Raw genomic sequence first — 23,202 nt, 5'->3', positions numbered from 1 at the left:
TTTCTCTCCATAGACGTGGGACAGCTCCCACCAACCCATGAAAAGGTTGGTGTATGAGGGGGCAAACTTCGCCCCCATGGCTGTCCCACGTCTCTGGAGATAAAAATTGTTTTGAAACATAAAAAAATTATGAGTTAGAAGATATTCAGTGGCCCTCAAAAGAAAAATTGTAGTAGGAGGTTCAAAGTCACTACAGTGTTCCAAGAAATATTCTATAGCTGTAAGACCTTTTTCATGTTGTATAGAGGTATACAATGAAGATACATCTACAACAATAAATCTAAATGTTGGTTTCCACTGTATATCCTTTATTTTATTTAAAAGAGCCGTAGTATCTTGAATATAACTTGGCAGATCTTTAACAAAGGGTTGAAGAAAAGAGTCAACCAATTCTGACATTGGTTCATTCAAAGAATCAATGCCCGCTATAATGAGCCTTCCTGGTGGAGATTTAGCATTCTTGTGGATTTTGGGAAAGTAATGAAATATAGGAATGACAGGTAATTGTGGAATAATCCTTTCTTGTATCGATTTATTTATGATGACATTATGTCTAGCATAAAGAACTAACACCTACATTATGAGTTTTGCGTCAACAGGGGTGCGGTGCTAACGAGCAGTTTATGCTCACCGCTCACTTACAGACAGTGCTGGTATTACAGGTTTTTACAAACCCGGCGTTAGCCGCAAAAAAGTGAGCGAAGAGAAAAATTTTGCTCCACATCTCACCTCAATACCAGCGCTGCTTACGTTAGCGGTAAGCAGGTAAAACGTACTCGTGCACGATTTCCCCATAGGAATCAATGGGGGAGAGCCAGCTGAAAAAAACCCAAACACCTGCAAAAAAGCAGCGTAAAGCTCCTAACGCAGCCCCATTGATTCCTATGGGGAAATAAAATTTATGTCTACACCTAACACCCTAACATGAACCCCAAGTCTAAACACCCCTAATCTTTCACTTATTAACCCCTAATCTGCCGTCCCGACATCGCCGCCACCTGCATTATATTATTAACCCCTAATCACTAAAGTGCTAAAAAGTACACTAACACCCATAAACTACCTATTAACCCCTAAACCGAGGCCCCCCCACATCGCAAACAATAAAATAAATACTTTAACCCCTAATCTGCCGAACTGGACATAGCCACCACTATAATAAATATATTAACCCCTAAACCGCCGCACTCCCGCATTGCAAACACTAGTTAAATATTATTAACCCTTAATCTGCCGGCCTTAACAGCACCGACACCTACCTACATTTATTAACCCCTAATCTGCCGCCCCCAACGTCGCCGCCACTATAATAAAGTTATTAACCCCTAAACCCAAGTCTAACCCTAACCCTAACACCCCCCCTAACTTAAATATAATTTAAATCAATCTAAATAAAATTATTACAATTAACTAAATAATTCCTATTTAAAACTAAATACTTACATATAAAATAAACCCTAAGATAGCTACAATATAACTAATAGTTACATTGTAGCTAGCTTAGGGTTTATTTTTATTTTACAGGCAACTTTGTATTTATTTTAACTAGGTACAATAGTTATTAAATAGTTATTAACTATTTAATAACTACCTAGTTAAAATAAAGACAAAAGTACCTGTAAAAAAAACCTAACCTAAGTTACAATTACACTTAACACTACACTATAATTAAATTAATTACCTAAACTAAATACAATTCATAACAATTAAATAAAATTATCTAAAGTACAAAAAAAAAACACTAAATTACAGAAAATATTAAAATAATTAAAAGATTTTTAAACTAATTACACCTACTCTAATCCCCCAGACAAAATAAAAAAGCCCCCCAAAATAAAAAAGCCCTACCCTACACTAAATTACAAATAGCCCTTAAAAGGGCCTTTTGCGGGGCATTGCCCCAAAGTAATCAGCTCTTATACCTGTAAAAAAAAAGTACAAATACCCTCCCAACATTAAAACCCACCACCCACACAACCAACCCTACTCTAAAACCCACCCAATCCCCCCTTAAAAAACCTAACACTAACCCCTTGAAGATCGCCCTACCTTGAGAAGTCTACCCAACCGGGCAGAAGTCCTCAACGAATCCGGCAGAAGTGGTCCTCCAGACGGGCAGAAGTCTTCATCCAACCGGGCAGAAGTGGTCCTCCAGACGGGCAGAAGTCTTCATCCAGACGGCATCTTCTATCTTCATCCATCCGGCGCGGAGCGGGTCCATCTTCAAGACATTCGACCCAGAGCATCCTCTTCAAATGACGGCCGACGACTGAATGAAGGTTCCTTTAAATGACGTCATCCAAGATGGCGTCCCTTCAATTCCGATTGGCTGGTAGAATTCTATCAGCCAATCGGAATTAAAGTAGAAAAAATATTATTGGCTGATGCAATCAGCCAATAGGATTGAACTTCAATCCTATTGGCTGATCGAATCAGCCAATAGAATGCGAGCTCAATCCTATTGGCTCCGCGCCAGATGGATGAAGATAGAAGATGCCATCTGGATGAAGACTTCTGCCCGTCTGGAGGTCCACTTCTACCCAGTTGGGTGAAGACTTCTGCCCGTCTGGAGGTCCACTTCTGCCCAGTTGGGTGAAGATGTCTCACAGTAGGGTGATCTTCAAGGGGTTAGTGTTAGGTTTTTTTTAAGGGGGTATTAGGTGGATTTTAGAGTAAGGGTTGGTTGTGTGGGTGGTGGGTTTTAATGTTGGGGGGGTGTTTGTACTTTTTTTTTTTTACAGGTAAAAGAGCTGATTACTTTGGGGCAATGCCCCGCAAAAGGCCCTTTTAAGGGCTATTTGTAATTTAGTGTAGGGTAGGGCTTTGTTTTATTTTGGGGGCTTTTTATTTTGTTAGGGGGATTAGAGTAGGTGTAATTAGTTTTAAAATCTTGTAATTATTTTATTATTTTCTGTAATTTAGTATTTTTTTCGTACTTTAGATAATTTTATTTAATTGTAATTAATTGTATTTAATTTATTTAATTATAGTGTAGTGTTAGGTGTAATTGTAACTTAGGTTAGGTTTTATTTTACAGGTATATTTGTATTTATTTTAACTAGGTAGTTATTAAATAGTTAATAACTATTTAATAACTATTGTACCTAGTTAAAATAAATACAAAGTTGCCAGTAAAATAAAAATAAACCCTAAGCTAGCTACAATGTAACTATTAGTTATATTGTAGTTATCTTAGGGTTTATTTTATCGGTATTTAGTTTTAAATAGGAATAATTTAGTTAATTGTAGTAATTTTATTTAGATTTATTTAAATTATATTTAAGTTAGGGGGTGTTAGGGTTAGACTTAGGTTTAGGGGTTAATAACTTTATTATAGTGGCGGCGACGTTGGGGGCGGCAGATTAGGGGTTAATAAATGTAGGTAGGTGTCGTCGAAGTTAGGGCCGGCAGATTAGGGGTTAATAATATTTAACTTGTGTTTGCGATGCGGGAGTGCAGCGGTTTAGGGGTTAATATGTTGATTATAGTGGCGGCGATGTCCGGTTTGGCAGATTAGGGGTTCAAATATTTATTTTATTGTTTGCGATGTGGGGGGCCTCGGTTTAGGGGTTAATAGGTAGTTTATGGGTGTTAGTGCACTTTTTAGCACTTTAATTAAGAGTTTTATGCTATGGCGTTTTAGTGTAAAACTCTTAACTACGGACTTTAAAATGCGGTGTCAGTCTTGACAGGAGAGGCTGTACTGCTCACTTTTTGGAAGACTCGTAATACCGGCTTTATGCAAATATATTGAAAATATAGGATACGCAATTGACATAAGTGGATTTGCGGTATTTCCGAGTCTGGCCAAAAGAGTGAGCGGTACGCCTGTACCTGCAAGACTCGTAATACCAGCGGGCGTTAAAAAGCAGCGTTGGGACCTCTCAATGCTGCTTTTTAACCCTAACACAAAACTCGTAATCTAGCCATAGATTAGTTAATTTAATTCATTCCTATATCTGTTAGTGGGATTCTCTTTAAGTTTAGTATGTAATGCTGTGTCATTTAGCTGTCTAAGTAATTCAGCAACATAGTCCTCTTTGTTAAGGACAACTATGTTGCCTCCCTTATCCGACTGCCTAATAACTAAATTGTTATCTTCGCAAGAGTTTTTAATGTCTCCTTTTCTTTAGCAGTAAAGTTTAAATGTTGTTTTTTTGTGTTTTTGCATCTCAATAGTGTGTAAGTGTCTCAATTTTTCTTCTATTGTTTTCTGAAAAAAATATCCAGAACTTTGGGTCTTGTACAGGATAGAAGTGACTTTTGTTTTTTATATGTTTGAGACAAATATCAGACTCCTGTATTAAACCTTGAGTATCCTTAACCCCTTCCTGTTGTAATTGTTCAAAATCTCTTATGCTACACCAATCTGAAAATTCCAAAGATTTTTTCTGATCAGTTACATGAGTTTCCACATGGTCAATATCCAATTGGGTTATATTTTATTCCTGTTCATCACTATTTCCAAAATAGTGTTTGCGTAAAGTTATTTTACGAACAAACCTGTTAACATCAAGTATTGTTTCAAAAATATTAAAGTGATTATCAGGAACAAAATTAAGAACCTTTGAAAGAACTTGAATTTCAATGTCATTTAGATCTTTATATGACAGATTGATTACATCAGTGTTCAAGCATATTTCTTTTGTGTGTTCTGGGACCTCGTTAGATATGTCTTGTATGTGGCTCCCTTTTTGGGGATTTCTTCCCCTCTCATAGCATGATTTGGTTTTCCTCCTCCTTTTCCCCCTTCTGCCTCAATGTGTTTTTTTCTTCTTGCTGAGGATACAGTCAAATGCGTCTCGTTTTTTGAGACCGAATTCCCTGTTTCTTCTTCTACTATCTGGCCCGTATGAATCCTCTGCTACCTCACCATCAGAAAAATCAAATTCATATTGGAATTAGTATTTTTATTTTTATTATATCTTCGATTAGACCTAGGTTTAATCTGATCACCCTGGCTCCAGCGATATACTTGTTTAGAATCATAGTCCTTTTTGTCTCTCATCATCTTTCTGGATTTAAACTGCCACAACTCTTGTTTAAAAGTAATCATGTTTTTCTCAAATTGCTTATCATATTTTTTAAAATCCTCATTACGTTGGTGACACCTCAATTTGTCTTGTATATCTTTTAGTTCTATCATGATGTCTTTTCGTTGATCTTTTTTGTACTGAATAAGTAGATCAATGAGAGCAAAAGAACAAGTGTCCAATATTGCATTCCACTTTAATATGAACTCAGGATTATTGACTACAAATTAGGGAAACTTGCATATACATAGCCCTCTAGGTATGCGTTTTTCGTGAGTATATAATAAAAAAAGATTTTATATCCAAGTCTAATTTAATATCCTTCGTGCGTAATGCATCAATCTCAAAAAATAAACTGTCCAATGTGTATACTACACATCGTTAAACATTTCAGATGAATCCTCTCTAAAATCTCCCAATACATATGAGTTCTCAGTTGCGTTATCCATTTTATAGCTCCTATGTGTACAAAAAATGTGCTGACCGCTTTAGTATAGATTCTAATAGAAAAATGCCCTCCTCGTTTTCAGCCTATAAATATCCCTTATTGTTCTTTGATAATCGTTTTGTAACAATTATTACTTTATAGTGTGCATAATGGGCAACTTATCAGATTGCCCAACACATACTTATATTTATCTTGTAACGCCTAACGTTATACCCAATGAATAATGTTGTTATATTATGGCTCTATTGTTTTAGCCAAACAAAACATGTGTTGAAAAAGGAAAGACACAGGATAATTGTACCTTGACTTCAGATCAGATGCAGTCGGACAATTTTACTTTCCTTCATCCAGTTCAGCGTCTGATAATTATATTGGTTCCGGTAGTCCGCTCTGTTGCCTTGTAAGATCCGTGCTTGTTGCCACTGTATAGAAAACTTAACTTCGTAGCGAGGCTTAGAGGACACTTCCGGCGGATCCCCGATCTCCTAGGCAGGTGAAGCAGAAAAACAGAAACGGGATACAAACCTGCACAACGACCTTAATCTGGAATCCTATTACCAAATTTAAAAGAAAGTTCCGTAGGCTCAATAGAGAGAGGGCAAGGGACTCCTGTCCCAGAAAAAATAGGCAGCAGCGACTCTTCCCAGCGTGTCTGCATACACGCTACACAAAAGTAACAGAGATCCAAAGGGTGAAAAGAGTGCGCTCAAAGCCCATTTAATAAAATATAAAAGTCTTTATTAAATCCATGTAAAACCATGTAAAAACATGAAAAAACATAATTTATGCTTACCTGATAAATTTATTTCTCTTGTAGTGTAGTCAGTCCACGGGTCATCCATTACTTATGGAATATATCTCTTCCTAACAGGAAGCTGCAAGAGGATCACCCAAGCAGAGCTGCTATATAGCTCCTCCCCTCACATGTCATATTCAGTCATTCGACCAAAACCAGACGAGAAAGGAGAAACCATAGGGTGCAGTGGTGACTGGAGTTTAATTAAAATTTAGATCTGTCTTAAAGACAGGGCGGGCCGTGGACTGGATACACTACAAGAGAAATAAATTTATCAGGTAAGCATAAATTATGTTTTCTCTTGTTAAGTGTAGTCAGTCCACGGGTCATCCATTACTTATGGAATACCAATACCAAAGCTAAAGTACACGGATGAAGGGAGGGACAAGGCAGGAACATTAAACAGAAGGAACCACTGCCTGAAGTACCTTTCTCCCAAAAATAGCCTCCGAAGAAGCAAAAGTGTCAAATTTGTAAAATTTTGAAAAAGTGTGAAGTGAAGACCAAGTTGCAGCCTTGCAAATCTATTCAACAGAGGCCTGATTTTTAAAGGCCCAGGTGGAAGCCACAGCTCTAGTAGAATGAGCTGTAATCCTTTCAGGAGGCTGCTGTCCAGCAGTCTCATAGGCTAAACGTATTATGCTACGAAGCCAAAAAGAGAGAGAGGTAGCCGAAGCCTTTTGACCTCTTCTCTGTCCAGAGTAAACGACAAACAGGGAAGAAGTTTGACGAAAATCTTTAGTTGCCTGCAAATAGAACTTCAGGGCACGGACTACGTCCAGATTATGCAAAAGTCGTTCCTTCTTTGAAGAAGGGTTAGGACACAGTGATGGAACAACAATCTCTTGATTGATATTCCTGTTAGTAACTACCTTAGGTAAGAACCCAGGTTTAGTACGCAGAACTACCTTGTCTGAATGAAAAATCAGATAAGGAGAATCACAATGTAAGGCAGATAACTCAGAGACTCTTCGAGCCGAGGAAATAGTCATCAAAAACAGAACCTTCCAGGATAACAGCTTGATATCAATGGAATGAAGGGGTTCAAATGGAACGCCTTGAAGAACGTTAAGAACTAAGTTTAAGCTCCACGGCGGAGCAACGGTCTTAAACACAGGCTTAATCCTAGCTAAAGCCTGACAAAAAGCCTGAACGTCTGGAACTTCAGCCAGACGTTTGTGTAGAAGAATAGACAGAGCAGAAATCTGTCCCTTTAATGAACTAGCAGATAAGCCCTTTTCTAAACCGTCTTGTAGAAAGGACAATATCCTAGGAATCCTAACCTTACTCCATGAGTAACTCTTGGATTCGCACCAAAATAAATTTTTACGCCATATCTTATGGTAAATTTTTCTGGTAACAGGCTTCCTAGCCTGTATTAAGGTATCAATAACCGACTCCGAGAAGCCACGCTTTGATAGAATCAAGCGTTCAATCTCCATGCAGTCAGCCTCAGAGAAATTAGATTTGGATGGTTGAAAGGACCCTGAATTAGAAGGTCCTGTCTCAGAGGCAGAGACCACGGTGGACAGGACGACATGTCCACTAGGTCTGCATACCAGGTCCTGCGTGGCCACGCAGGCGCTATCAGAATCACCAAAGCTCTCTCCTGTTTGAAAACACATAAGCCATGTTGAAGACCCAAGGGGCTGTCAGAGCATCTATCAGCACCGCTCCCGGGTCCTTGGACCTGGATCTGTAACAAGGAAGCTTGGCGTTCTGGCGAGACGCCATGAGATCCAGATCTGGTTTGCCCCAACGATGAATCAGTTGAGCAAAGACCTCCGGATGAAGTTCCCACTCCCCCGGATGAAAAGTCTGGCGACTTAGAAAATCCGCCTCCCAGTTCTCCACGCCTGGGATGTAAATCGCTGACAGGTGGCAAGAGTGAGACTCTGCCCAGCGAATTATCTTTGAGACTTCCAACATCGCTAGGGAACTTCTGGTTCCCCCTTGATGGTTGATGTAAGCCACAGTCGTGATGTTGTCCGACTGAAATCTGATGAACCTCAGAGTTGCTAACTGAGGCCAAGCTAGGAGAGCATTGAATATTGCTCTTAATTCCAGAATATTTATTGGGAGGAGTTTCTCCTCCTGAGTCCATAGTCCCTGAGTCCATAGTCCCTGAGCCTTCAGGGAGTTCCAGACAGCGCCCCAGCCTAGAAGGCTGGCGTCTGTTGTTACAATCATCCAATCTGGCCTGCGAAAGGTCATCCCCTTGGACAGATGTGGCCGAGAAAGCCACCATAGAAGAGAATCTCTGGTCTCTTGATCCAGATTTAGTAGAGGGGACAAATCTGAGTAATCCCCGTTCCACTGACTTAGCATGCACAATTGCAGCGGTCTGAGATGCAGGCGCGCAAATGGTACTATGTCCATTGCCGCTACCATTAAGCCGATTACTTCCATGCACTGAGCTACTGACGGGTGTGAAATGGAATGAAGGACACGGCAAGCATTTAGAAGCTTTGATAACCTGGCCTCTGTCAGGTAAATTTTCATCTCTACAGATCTATAAGAGTCCCTAGAAAGGGAACCCTTGTAAGTGGTAATAGAGAACTCTTTTCCACGTTCACCTTCCACCCATGCGACCTCAGAAATGCCAGAACTATCTCTGTATGAGACTTGGCAGTTTGAAAACTTGACGCTTGTATCAGAATGTCATCTAGGTACGGAGTCACCGCTATGCCTCGCGGTCTTAGTACCGCCAGAACTTTTGTAAAGATTCTTGGAGCTGTAGCTAATCCGAAGGGAAGAGCTACAAACTGGTAATGCCTGTCTAGGAAAGCAAATCTTAGGTACCGATAATGATCCTTGTGAATCGGTATGTGAAGGTAGGCATCCTTTAAGTCCACTGTGGTCATGTATTGACCCTCTTGGATCATGGGAAGGATGGTACGAATAGTTTCCATTTTGAATGATGGAACTCTTAGGAATTTGTTTAGGATTTTTATGTCCAAGATTGGTCTGAAGGTTCCCTCTTTCTTGGGAACCACAAATAGATTTGAATAGAATCCTTGCCCGTGTTCCGTCCGCGGAACTGGGTGGATCACCCCCATTAGTAAGAGGTCTTGTACACAGCGTAGAAACGCCTCTTTCTTTATTTGGTTTGCTGATAACCTTGAAAGATGAAATCTCCCTCATGGAGGAGAAGTTTTGAAGTCCAGTAGATATCCCTGAGATATTATCTCCAATGCCCAGGGATCCTGGACATCTCTTGCCCAAGCCTGGGTGAAGAGAGAAAGTCTGCCCCCCACTAGATCCGTTTCCGGATAGGGGGCCTGCTCTTCATGCTGTCTTAGGGGCAGCAGCAGGTTTCTTGGCCTGCTTGCCCTTGTTCCAGGACTGGTTAACTTTCCAGCCCTGCCTGTAACGAGCAACAGCTCCTTCCTGTTTTGGAGCGGAGGAAGTTGATGCTGCTCCTGCCTTGAAGTTACGAAAGGCACGAAAATTAGACTGTTTGGCCTTTGATTTGGCCCTGTCCTGAGGTAGAGCATGGCCCTTACCTCCCGTAATGTCAGCTATAATTTCTTTCAAGCCGGGCTCGAATAAGGTCTGCCCTTTGAAAGGAATATTAAGCAATTTTGATTTAGAAGTCACGCCAGCTGACCAGGATTTAAGCCATAGCGCTCTGCGCGCTTGGATGGCGAATCCGGAGTTCTTAGCCGTAAGTTTGGTTAAATGTACAACGGCTCCACCTTAGGGACCGTCTGCCATAAGTCTCGTGTGGTGGCGTCTATAGGAAACATTTTCCTAAATATGGGAGGAGGGGAAAAAGGCTCACCAGGTCTATCCCACTCCTTGCTAATAATCTCTGTAAGCCTTTTAGGTATAGGAAACACGTCAGTACACACCGGTACCGCATAGTATCTATCCAACCTACATAATTTTTCTGGAATTGCAACCGTGTTACAATCATTCAGAGCCGCTAATACCTCCCCTAGCAATATACGGAGGTTCTCAAGCTTAAATTTAAAATTAGAAATCTCTGAATCCAGTCTCCCTGGATCAGATCCGTCACCCACAGAATGAAGCTCTCCGTCTTCATGTTCTGCAAACTGTGACGCAGTATCTGACATGGCTCTCACCTCATCCGCGCGCTCTGTCCTTAACCCAGAGCTATCGCGCTTGCCTCTTAATTCTGGCAATTTAGATAATACTTCTGTCATAACAGTAGCCATGTCTTGCAAAGTGATTTGTAAGGGCCTCCCTGATGTACTTGGCGCCACGAAATCACGCACCTCCTGAGCGGGAGGCGAAGGTACTGACACGTGAGGAGAGTTAGTCGGCATAACTTCCCCCTCGTTGTCTGGTGATAATTTCTTTGCATGTAAAGATTGACTTTTATTTAAAGTAACATCAATGCAATTAGTACACAAATTTCTATTGGGCTCCACATTGGCCTTTAAACATAGTGAACAAAGAGATTCATCTGAGTCAGACATGTTTAAACAGACTAGCAATGAGACTAGCAAGCTTGGAAATACTTTTCTAAATAAATTTACAAGCAATATAAAAAACGCTACTGTGCCTTTAAGAAGCACAAAAAGCTGTCACAGTTGAAATAACAATGAACCAAAATAGTTATAGCAACCAATTTTTCACAGTAAATGTATTTAGTTAGCAAAGGATTACACCCACCAGCAAATGGATGATTAACCCCTTAATACCCAAAAACGGATAACAATTTAATAATTAACGTTTTTCTCACAGTCAAAACACACTGTCACAGGTCTGCTGTGACTGATTACCTCCCTCAAAATGAATTTTGAAGACCCCTGAGCTCTCTAGAGACGATCTGGATCATGGAGGATGAAGTAGACAGATTGTGACTGAATTTTTACTGCGCAAAAAAGCGCTAAAATAGGCCCCTCCCACTCATATTACAACAGTGGGGAAGCTCAGATAACTGTTTCTATGCAGAAAACAAAGATGGCCATGTGGTAAAAATCATGCCCCAATAAGTTTTATCACCAAGTACCTCACAAAAAACGATTAACATGCCAGTAAACGTTTTAAACATACATTTTAAAAGTTATGAAGTGTTATTAATAAGCCTGCTACCAGTCGCTTTTACTGCAGTTAAGGCTCATACATTATTTCAGTATTTTCAGAGTCAATTCCATTCCTTAGAAAAATACATTCAGTGTACACACACTCATCTGCCTAATACCAGTCGCTATCACTGCATTTAAGGCTGAACTTACGTTACATTGGTATCAGCAGTATTTTCTCAGTCAATTCCATTCCTCAGAAAAATAATTTACTGCACATACCTCATTTGCAGGGGGGCCCTGCATGCTATTCCCCTTTTCTGAAGTTACCTCACTCCTCAGATGAGAACAGCCAGTGGATCTTAGTTACGTCTGCTAAGATCATAGAAAACGCAGGCAGATTCTTCTTCTAATGCTGCCTGAGAACAAACAGCACACTCCGGTGCCATTTAAAATAACAAACTTTTGATTGAAGAAATAAACTAAGTTAAAAAACACCACAGACCTCTCACAGCGACCTATCTTTAGTTAGGCTGCAAGAGAATGACTGAATATGACATGTGAGGGGAGGAGCTATATAGCAGCTCTGCTTGGGTGATCCTCTTGCAGCTTCCTGTTAGGAAGAGATATATTCCATAAGTAATGGATGACCCGTGGACTGACTACACTTAACAAGAGAAATTTATAAAGCGGTCAGCACAAAAAAGTGCAGAGTATAGGTGAATGAACAGGTGCAGACAGCATACGCGTTTCGTGCATATGCGCACTTGGTCACTGCTTGCCTTTGCACCTGTTCATAATCCTATTTAAAACAACGGTTCTTAAAGAGATACAGCTCTCTCACAATTGTAACAACCTGTAGCGAGCAAAAAAATGTGTAGTTTGGCAGATGAATATATACTGCCTTAATACTGTTTGATCAAAATGATAGACACTTATTATATGTGAAAAATAAGGATTATCATAAGGAAAAGAATATGAATGTTTACGGACTATTGTTTTTAATTTGAATGAATACATTCATAAATACTGGGCTATTGGGCAAATAAGTCTAGATCCCTTCTCATGTTAATACCCAAAGGATGACTGGTTTGTAAATTAAACATCCAGAATATTTCTCTTTTGTCAAGTGTCATCTCTCTATTGCCTCCTCTTCTCCAGAGATGGACAAAATCTATACCTTGAATCATAAGTGCTGAGGTATCTGAATTGTGTAGTAACTTGAAATGTCTAGCTATTGGAGTATCTGAGAATGAATCTTCAATAGAACGCAGGTGTTCCAGAAACCTCTCTTTCAGTGGTCTCTTTGTTTTCCCGGTAAATTGCTTAGAACAAAGTTTGCATGTGATGAGATAAACAACATTTGTAGTTGCACAATTAATATAGTAATTGATTTTATAATCCTTCTTAGTGACAGAGGATACAAATTTATCTCCCTCACATACAAAGTCACAGGTTCTGCAAATAGGTCGCCTGCATTTGTAGAAGCCTTTTTTTCTGTTGTAACCAACATCTATTACTTTGTGGTTTAAGATCAGAAGGCGAAAGATAATTTGCCAACGTTTTACCTTTCTTGGATATAAAATCACAGCCATTCTGCATTATATCTTTCAATGTTGGGTCAGAAAAAAGGATAGGTATGGATTCCCTCACAATATTACATACTTTATTAAATTCCAAGCTATATGTTGTACTGAATTTTATTTTTTGATTTTCCTGTCTATTAATGTATTTGCGTGTATTTTTATATTGTAGTAGATCTTCCCTCTTAGTGTTGTATACACTTCTTTTAGCTTTAGTCAATACTTTCTCAGTGTAGCCTCTATCCAGAAGTCTTTTTGTAGCCTCATTTGAATGTTCCTGATAATCAAGATCTGTTGTACAGTTCCTTTTTATCCTAGTATATTCTCCTTTGGGGATACCCCTGACTACATGCCTGGGATGACAAGAATCATATTTGAGAATAGTATTTCCAGCAGTAGGAAAAGTAAGGAATAGATTATGAGTGGAGCGGTAGCTTGTGCTCCCACTTGTGAGTTAAGTCCGCTAGAAGTAAGCTTTTTGTGCGCGTTGGGTAGGGCACGTTGGGTAAAGCACAAGTTGAAAGTTTTTGCACAACCACTAACCGGACTATCACCCCATAGACGTCAATGAAGCCAAAAGTGGAAAAGAAACTCCCTTACTCTATGTGTATTAGTATATTTGTGTACATTTTTATGTGTTTGTGCATGTGTTTATCTGTGTGCATGTTTGTATGTGTGTATATTTTTGTGTGCACGTGTATGTGTTTTAGCATGTGTGTATTTGTATGCATGTGTATGTGCGTATTTGTGTACATATTTGTGTGCATGTGTATCAGCATGTGTGTATTTGTGTGCATCTTTATGTGCGTATTTGTGTACATATTTGTGTGCATGTGTAACAGCATGTGAGTATTTGTATGTGCGTATTTCTGTACATATTTGTGTGCATGTGTGTATTTGTATGCATGTGTTTGTTCATGTATGTATTTGTGTGCAAGTATGTGCATGTTTGTACTTGTATGCATATTTATGTGTTTGTTCATGTGTGTAGAGTTGTGTGTAGAGTATGAGGCCGATTTACTAATGTGCGGGCGGACATGATCCCCTGTAGCGGATCATGTCAGCTGCACGTCGATAAATGCCAACAACATTTGCAGCCAATCAGACGCTAGCAGGGGGTGTCAATCAACCCGATCGTATCTGATCGGGCTGATTGCTGTCTGCCGCCTCAGAGGTGGTGGACGAGTTAAGGAGCAGCGGTCTTATGATTTAGTCTGCCTGAAGCGGAGTGGGTCGAAAGCAGCATTCGCTGCTTCATAAATCGATCCCTCAGTGTGTGTTTGTGTGTATTTTTGAGCATGTGTGTATTTGTGTGCATATATTTGTGTGCATGTGTAGCGTATTTGTGTTTGAATTTTTGTGCACGTGTATGTGTTTCAACGTGTATATTTGTGTTTGCTCATGTTTGTATTTTGAGTGTGTGCGTATGTCTGTGTGTGTGTACGGTAATTTGAATATACCTTTTACATTCCGTGATTTGGTGCCCTCTGATCTGTAAGGTCAGTAGAGTGGTGTTTACTTGTTTTTAGGTGGTTACAAACAAATTAGAAAATGTGTATAAAGGCATTTTAAATAGTTTACCTACGTTGAAAGGCAATGCCTTTCAATGAAGGGAGACGTCTTTCAAATGAGGGTACTCATATCAATGTATGATGCAGGTGAATGACCAGGGGTTAAAAAACCCAGTCGTCCAGTGGTCCAGGACGACTTTGAAATTTTTTGGGACGACTTAGAAAAATGCTCTGCTATTTTTAACATGTATCTGTCATATAAACTTTCATTTTTATAAAGATTTCTCATATTAGGTTAGTACTACTTTTTCTAATATTGTCCTAAACAACAATTTTCAAATAACAAATAAAGTCATTGTAGGGGCTGTTGCAGTTTACTCACAGTAACACTGCACTTCTCAGGTCAATATTCTCAAATGATAGGGGGATATATAACAGAAAACAAGATGTCTATAATACATGAAGAATTAATCCCCTAATCTGGTCAGTATAAAATATGCCTTGTCTGAAAAAGATGATGGTTAAAAGTTTGTCTATAGTAGAGGTCGTTCTACACTTTAATGTCTCAGGGGTTTTTTTTAGCAACCTTATCTTGTTCCCTATCAATGGCTGCATAGTGGAGATGGCAGAGGTTATCATATTTACTTATTCCTACTTTTCTTATTTATCATTCTCCTTGTCTGATATGTAACAATAACTACCTTGTAAAAGTATGGCTGTAAGTGCCTTTAAGAAGTAGGGGTGCTACAGTAATAAATGTGCCACCTCCATAGTAACTGCAAAACAATTGTGTGTAAGAGAGTTTGTGTGTGTTAGATAGTATGAGAGAGTGAGAGAGAGAATGATAATATGAGAGAGTGATAAATAGAATGTGTGTGTGAGAAAGTGAGAATATGGGGCATATTTATCAAGCTCCTGAAGGCTCGCCGGAAACAGAAGATATGAGGCATCGGTCTAAAGACCGTTGCTCCATAACCTGTCCGCCTGCTCTGAGGCGGTGGACAGAAATCGCCAGAAATCAACCCGATCGAATACGATCGGGTTGATTGACACCCCCTACTAGTGGTGAATTAGCCCCAAATCTGCTGGTGCAATGGTAAATGCCGAGAGCGTATGCTATCGGCATTTATCGATGTGCAGCGGACATGATCTGCTATATCGGATCATGTCCGCTCGCACAATCATAAATATGCCCCTAGCTGTGAGAGAAACTGTGTAACAGAGTGTTTAAAACTGTGTGTGAGTCTTATTTGTAAGAGTTTGTGAGAGAGATTATTTTGTGTGAGTGTGTAAGAGAGAGCTTGTGTGAGAGAGTGTTTGTGTGTGTGAGAGTGTTTGTGTGTGTGAGAGTGTTTGTGTGTGTGAGAATGTTTGTGTGTATGCTGAGTGTGTTTATCCCTGGCTATATATGTATGTGTGCAATTATTCCTGCCTCAGCTTGCTGCCATGTGAACAAGAATATTCTCTTTTTAAGTATGAGAAAAAGTTTAAAATATTTATTAATATAATTATATACAAAGAGTGTTTTATTCTTAATACAAATGTATATTAGAAGCGGATAACCGCTTAATACAAGTTTACGTATGACATTGTGAAAATGTGTAGTTGAAAAAGTGGGACCACTGAGAAATTTCATGGGACCACTAGCTCTTGGGCAATTTTTTCAACCCCTGTGAATGACTCTAATATCTGTTATAGCTAAGTATTTCATATCTACCTATTTTCTGCATAAATTACAAGATTATGCAAAGTGACAAACTAGTACATTTTATTTTATGATTTTCATTTAATTAATCCAATGTGTGTGCAATAAAACATATGGCACACTTCTACTTTAGTAGAAAATTGTATGGTCCATGTGATTCAAAATTAATCTTTCAGGGGGGCGGAGCCAACTGCCTAACCAGCCGGACGCACACTGCATGAGCTCCGGCTCTGGAGCCTGATATTTGGGGAAAAACTATGACTTTATACAGGTATTTGCACTACTACTAGAGACTCCATCCTCTTGATTACTACCACCCTAAGGTGGGCACCTCTGCATCTTATTCCAGCCTAATATGGACACTGCCACGCATTACTGAAAGCATAACCATGGAGGCTTAGAGTCGGCTGCAGTATGAATATTGGACCACAGTACCAACATAGCGATTCTCATCCTCTATCTGTACCCAACCTATTGATCTAGGGTACCGGAGCAGTTTTCACAGCTATTCCAGTCCTATTAGTGAATTACATAACAGACAAGATGGCGGAGACCGTAGACTGGGAGTCGACAGCACAGGGCTGTATCAGGTCGGCCTTCCGGTTCTTAGAGGAGCAAATGGCCAAGCTTTTCGCTTCCAACGGCTGCAGCCTAACAATTCAGATGGCACAAGAACAAGCACTGTGCAATATGGGAGACGATGACCTGCATTTAACTGCCGACACATTTTGCTTTGGAGCGGAGGCCCCGCTCTGCATCGCAATGCTGCATCCACAATCTCAAGCCCACATCGGGGGGAGAGCTGACCAGCGTAAACCTCATCTCACAGATGTCTCCGAAAATTCTTACTCACTTGAGGCCGGTTGGGACCCCGGACCTGCACTGGCATCTCACCTTTTGGGCGACCCTCAGCAGCGGAGCGCAAGCACCGGGGAGGAGGCTTTGTGTGACCGCCGGAGCATCTGTGTTAGTACGGAGACCTCTTTTCTAGCAGTACAACTGGGGCTGTCATCTAGTCACACTCGTAGCTCTGCTTTTCTAGCAGTTCGCTTATATGAAGGTCTCAATACCGGCTTGGCTGTAAGTTTGACTTATTATGAAGCGGGATAAACTTGCTCTTAATGGCTTTGCGCCCGGTTAATTTTCACAATATACTGGGCATTAACATTACCACATTAAACTGTTTGCTGTTCATATCCCTCTAGATGCCTGTAAATATGTTTACTCCCATATTATGGAAGTGACCTACTCTTATATATGCATATATATGCGGCTCAATACAGGACTTGGTTATATTTGTTTGTGTAAGTTTAATAGGTCAAACCTAGATGGACGTAACCTTAAGTTCTGTTTTCAATCTTTGCCTGTGCTGCATAGGACATTTTCTTTTCGATAGCTAAAGTTTCAGTTTTTCTACACTCTGAGCTTCTTTGGACTGGTATGCGACTTGGATGTACCACTATACCACCACCTTACATAATATCCACTGTTTAATGTGTATGTTGTGTTTAGATTTAAACATACTTGTATCTCATATACCCATATAGAGGTTTTATTCAATTGTATTGTATTGGGATATAGGTATGAATGTTTTTAGCACTGTGTAATTTCCCCCTGCTTGAGAATCCAGCCTCTCACTTACCTGTTGTGTCTATATATATATATACATGTACCATGTTTATTGCTTATTAGAATTTTGATGGAGAATGCATACTTTAAAAGATGAACCTTCTACTCTTACTATGTGGGCGCTGCCAGCGACCGAGGTGAAGCCTGACAAATATTGTTGTTTTTATGTTAGTACAGATACAGCTCTCTCTTACATCTCTAGGTCTACCAGACTCAATATTTTATATGGCTTGAGATTGTTCCTAGAGTTATCTGCAAATCATATGATTAAGCTTGTATTATTATGTTTTTTACAGTTATGTATATGTTCTTTGTACCCCATTATCTTGCCGTCTATGGACCCCTATTAGGCTATTACCATGAGGGAACTGAATGGTAGCAACTGAAACTTAGATATACCGTAAATAATACTTACAGTTGGCATATATGTCATCATACGAAGTTTACAATATATTAGGATGATTTTTCTAGTTGAGCTTTGTTAGTTTCTATTAGACATGAGCAAACTATTGTACTCTTCAATGTGTTATTAATAGTATACTACTTCCCATTTATTGTATGGTTTGAAAGGTTGACTATTATTATGTTTAATGTTCATAGTCATCTGACATGTAACTGTTACAGCACTCATATTTGCGTATGAATGCTGACTATACCAGGTGCCAATAATTTTTTGCCGTAGACCCTGTAAAATTATAGCTAACCCCCCTTTATATAGTGCGTGCTAAAACCTACAGTTTAACTACCCCTATAACCAAGATCACTAATCGATTTCTTATAGACCCCTCAGCAACAGCCGCCATCCCCGCAGAGACATAAAGACCACCCAGATTTTAACTGCACTACATTATAATTAATACAAAGGGTATTGAATATATCATTTGACCAAGTTGAGGCGGGCGAGTGAGCAACTTGTGGGAATAATTCATCTATACATATAAGAGTTGTGCCTGTTGTCTGGGCATAGGGCCCGTGCCTGGGCGACAGTGCATAACAGCCACAAGCTTGTAAAACAGCCGTATTCCCTATTCTTATTATAATGCCCTTCATAAAGTCTGCTAACCCTTGGTTTATGTTATGTTCTACAGTCTCCCACATATCACTGCAGGGACGGTACTTCCTGTAGAGGTTGGGATATCTATCAAGCCTGGTCTACCAATGCATATAATTCTTATGACTGATCCTACTAGCTAATGTCATATAGTGAGGGAATTCTTGTCCCCGATTTCACTTAGTTAAATCTAACTCCCCTTCCTACACCGCATTTCTTAATATGCCCTGTTGCATAACCAGAAGTATAACTACTTCACTATTAGCACATATAACGTATTATATCCCATTATATTGCATTTGCATAGCTTATCAGTATGTGTTTAAATTCTCCCAATTCATGCTTTTTATGACAAGGAAAGTTCTAAGTCCATTCCATTATGTTTCGGTGCTCCTAAATAGGGAGATTATGCTAAAAATATGAAAACCACCACCTCCCCCCCCCCCAACAATAATGTATCCCCTACTATAGGGGAACTAACAAAGCGGTTTATCTCGTTTATACCGCACCTAAATTATAGCACCTATTTGCTCCCTAAGTACCCAACCCTCCATAACTCAATAGCAATGCGTTTATATGCCCTGTCTAGATCAGCAGGACTGATCACTATTACGTATCGCCTACGCATGCAATTCTAACATAGCTGGTAGTTAACTTTATGGAGGTGTTCCATTGTTTAATTACAAATCTATCTCTCAGTAAGGGAGCTCGACATTATATTACTCTAGAAAATAAAAAAATGAGGTATTTCAAAAGGGTCCATGAGCGACCCTCTCCAAGTTGTGCCCACCAATCATTTGGTTTACTTGTTTTTTCATACGTTTGCAGCTTACCTTGTGGTATTCTTCTGTTGTCTTTTACATTGTATATTGACTACCACCAAATGTTTTCTTTTTTATTTGTGACCAAAAACCTCAATAAAAATTAAATAAAAAAAAAAAAAAAAAAAAAAAATTAATCTTTCATGGTTCAGGTAGAACATGTCCTTTTAAGAAACTTCTATAGTCAAATTTAACTTGTTCTCTCAGTATCCTTTGTTGAGTAGCAAACTTACGTAGGCACAGGAGCTGAAATGTTAAGAGCTAGCTGGTGATTGGTGGCTATGCACATATGTCTCTTATAGTGCAATGTTGCTCTGGAGTTCCGGGGGTTTAATACATAGGTTTCGATCAGAATCTTTCGGCCAGCGATTGCACCTAAAATGTTTTTTTTTTGCTTTCCGGCTAAATTGTTCAGCGTGGTTACCAAGTGATCACCATGTAAAATGTATCTGGGCATTAAAATCCTGCAGCTGCAATCTCATTTTCAACAGTAAAGTTTTCAAAAAGGCTTTTTGTGTGTTATGTACAGGATAGAAATTGACATTTACAATAGCCCTTTCACGCCTCTTAAAGTTACAGCACAGTGCTCCTGAATTAACCCCTTTGTTCATTGTTTAACCCCTTTGCAGAGAAAAACGTGCTCAAAATACTGGAGATTTTATTTTATTCTTGCTATCAGCCCACTTAAACAGAAATTAAATATATATATTTAAAGTAGAAAACCCAAGGTATTGATCTAGGTCCTTTTTGGTATATTTGATGCCACTATTTGACCACCAGATGCAATCTTATTAACTTTTTCGCAAACTTTGGGTTTCTCACTGAAAAGATTTACACATAACTACTGCAGTCATAAGACAAATGGTTTTAAAAGTTTCTCTGGGGTCCCATTTGTTCAGAAACAACATAGATGCGTGGCTTTGCACTTGTGCCAGAGTATTGGACATAGGTACACAACATTTTTATCTGCATAGAAGAAGTTTTTTATTATTATTTAAATGCTCCTAATAATTAACTATTTGTTTTTCCTCTGGATTTTGGTTTGTTGGAAGATCACAATACAGATGGAAAAAGTCTGACATTTACATTGTTGTTTTTTGTCTTTCAAAAATCTGCAACTTCATAAAGAGTGTGTAAGCTTTTTATATCCACCGTAAGCTTGAATGTCAACATGTCTAGTGGACTTTAAAGAGCTCAAATCTTTCTTTGTAAATAGAGACACAACTCTAAATGAACATATGTTTTTTGTTTTTTTTATAGGTGATATGTGATAGCTGGGAAAGGCCACGGTCTGAGTTCACACTGATTAAAAAGCTTGGTGAAGGCTTCTTTGGAGAGGTTTGGGAAGGTACCTGGGTAGGCCGAGAAAGAGTAGCCATAAAGACCTTCAAACAAGGTGTGTGCTGTAAGCATTTCTAGGCTTCTAAGTAATAGAATGTGAAAGATGAACAGTGAGTTTTCATGTTGATTTTACAGATGATATGAACACAAATGACTTTGAGTTGGAGATTAACGCACTGAAAAATTTACATCATCCTAACCTAATCCAGTTGTTTGCTGTTTGCTCCATCGGGGAACCCATCTATATAGTTACTGAGCTGATGACCAATGGGAATCTCCAACATTATTTGATTGGTGAGTTTCAGCACACACACTATGTCCCAGTATCTAAACAATAATTGGTTTTTTTTATTTCATTTACATTAGTTATTATTTTATATTGACTTATTTTTGTCAGTGATAGTATTTTTGGTTTATGCCTAAGGTACCTGCTAGGACCAAATAATCTACACACAAAGGGCTAGATTACAAGTGGAGCACTAAATTATTGAGCTCCCGCAAACGGGTACATTTGTCCTATGAAGGTTATGCTGCCCCTTCGCATCCCTTATACTAAATAGTGTTTGACTCTTAAACTCACCATTGTGGTACTGTGCCTTATTTATATTTTTGGTTTTTATTTTTTATATCTTTTTCAAACACAATCAAGTCAGTTACAGACACACACAATTTAGACTTTATGATTGTGATAGAGGAAATCAATCATTTTATCATTTACCATGGTTCTTGTATTTACTGTACTGGATTAACAGTCATATACTTTCCAGATGTTTTTATTTTTGCACTATTATATTCATAATTTTTCTAGGTCATATATGTGGGAGGTTACTTTGGCTACAATGCCATGCTGTGTTAAATCACTGTTATGCTATTTTATAAGATATAAGAGATAAATGTCCCTGATTATTAGTATCCCATCTGTAAAACTGAACACAGTTTGTATTTGCGTACAATCATGAGGAACAATAATGCTTCAGACTCTCCTGCATGTTATTTAGTTGAAATTATTTTTATTATTATTATTGCAGAACATATAAAACTTACATCACATATTATTTGTTCAGGTAAGATCCCCTGCCCTTCCCACCTTTCAAAGAGAAATCTTCAGTTTCTTGTCTAGTAGGCATGAGTTTATGTGATGTCAAAATTGTGGAAATAAGATTTTAGCGTAGCTTCAACCAGAATATTCTGTATGTCCATGCATCTGCATATATTATTATAACCTCTAAAAGCGAGAGGGGTGTACATCATCCAAGATGCAGAAAAGTCTGTGTAACAGTACAACCGTTTTCCTCCCTCTATAGCTTTCAAATACATAAATGTGTAGATAATAACAATAAACATTAAACAATAAAACAAAACATAAACTTTAACTGTAACTTGCCTGTCTCAATCAATCTTCTTTCGGAGATCCAGGGAGGAAGCCCCTCTGCTTATTCTACAAGGGTTTCTCATAAACAGTCAGTGTCCTATGTCCCCTTGTAACTTTAAATTAATGTCTGTGTCTTGTAGTGCTTGTGTGTTCTAGTTCTTTAACAGTAATGTTTCAATATCCCTTCAGGATCCAGTAACTCCATATCTTTAGAAATTGGTCATGAGTTGCTTGTATAAAGGAGGCTGATTCGGACAACTTATATGTAGCTTTGATCTTCTCTATTATTTCTTCCCATGTGGGGGCCCCTATCTTCCAGTGTCTGGCCACACATATCCTAGTAGCTGTGCATAGTGTACGTATAAATGTGTTGATGGCTTTGTTAAAGGGTTTAACATGTTCGTTTAATAACGCTTGGGACATTGTTAAAGTTATACGTTCATCTAGGACATCATTTAGTAGTGCAGATAGCCTAGACCATATCCGTTGTATCTGGGGGCATTCCCACCACATGTGTATGTAGTTCCCCGTCTCAATACATCCTCTATAGCAATTTTTGTCGCCCTTCTGGTTATAGTGTGATGCAATTACTGGCGTGAGATACCATCTGAAGGTGGTCTTAATACAATTCTCTTTAAAGTCTGCACTGATCAGACCCCTCCCTGCCGTATAGAAGATTTCTTCCCAATCCTCTTTTGATTGGATTTTATTTGTGTCTGATTCCCATTTTTCCATTAACGGTGTCTTAGAGATGTTTTTGGCCATTTGTATTGAGATGTATATGTGAGAAATAATTTTTTTGTGTCTAGTACTTGAACTGGTGTATCGTTCTAGTGTGGTCAGATGTTGTCTGGGGTTGCGAGTTATAGTGCTTGATACGGCTGATGCCATCTGTAAGTATAAAAACCAATGTAGCTT

At 39.0% G+C, this 23,202-nt stretch overlaps 1 protein-coding gene across 1 annotated transcript in view; it reads left to right on the top strand.

Moving 5' to 3' along the window:
• The window catches only part of SRMS (src-related kinase lacking C-terminal regulatory tyrosine and N-terminal myristylation sites), a 65,394-nt gene that overhangs the window by 16,624 nt on the left and 25,568 nt on the right, over positions 1-23,202 (top strand). Inside the window, exons 4-5 of the mRNA XM_053693135.1 lie at positions 20,832-20,967; positions 21,048-21,206. Of these exons, the coding sequence (XP_053549110.1) occupies positions 20,832-20,967; positions 21,048-21,206 (295 nt within the window). The remainder of the gene's footprint in view (positions 1-20,831; positions 20,968-21,047; positions 21,207-23,202) is intronic.

Source organism: Bombina bombina, chromosome 1, assembly GCF_027579735.1.
Source record: "Bombina bombina isolate aBomBom1 chromosome 1, aBomBom1.pri, whole genome shotgun sequence".
NCBI classification, from domain to species: Eukaryota; Metazoa; Chordata; class Amphibia; order Anura; family Bombinatoridae; genus Bombina; species Bombina bombina.
Note: the sequence above shows the minus strand (reverse complement) of the source record. Positions and strands in the feature narration are given on the sequence as shown.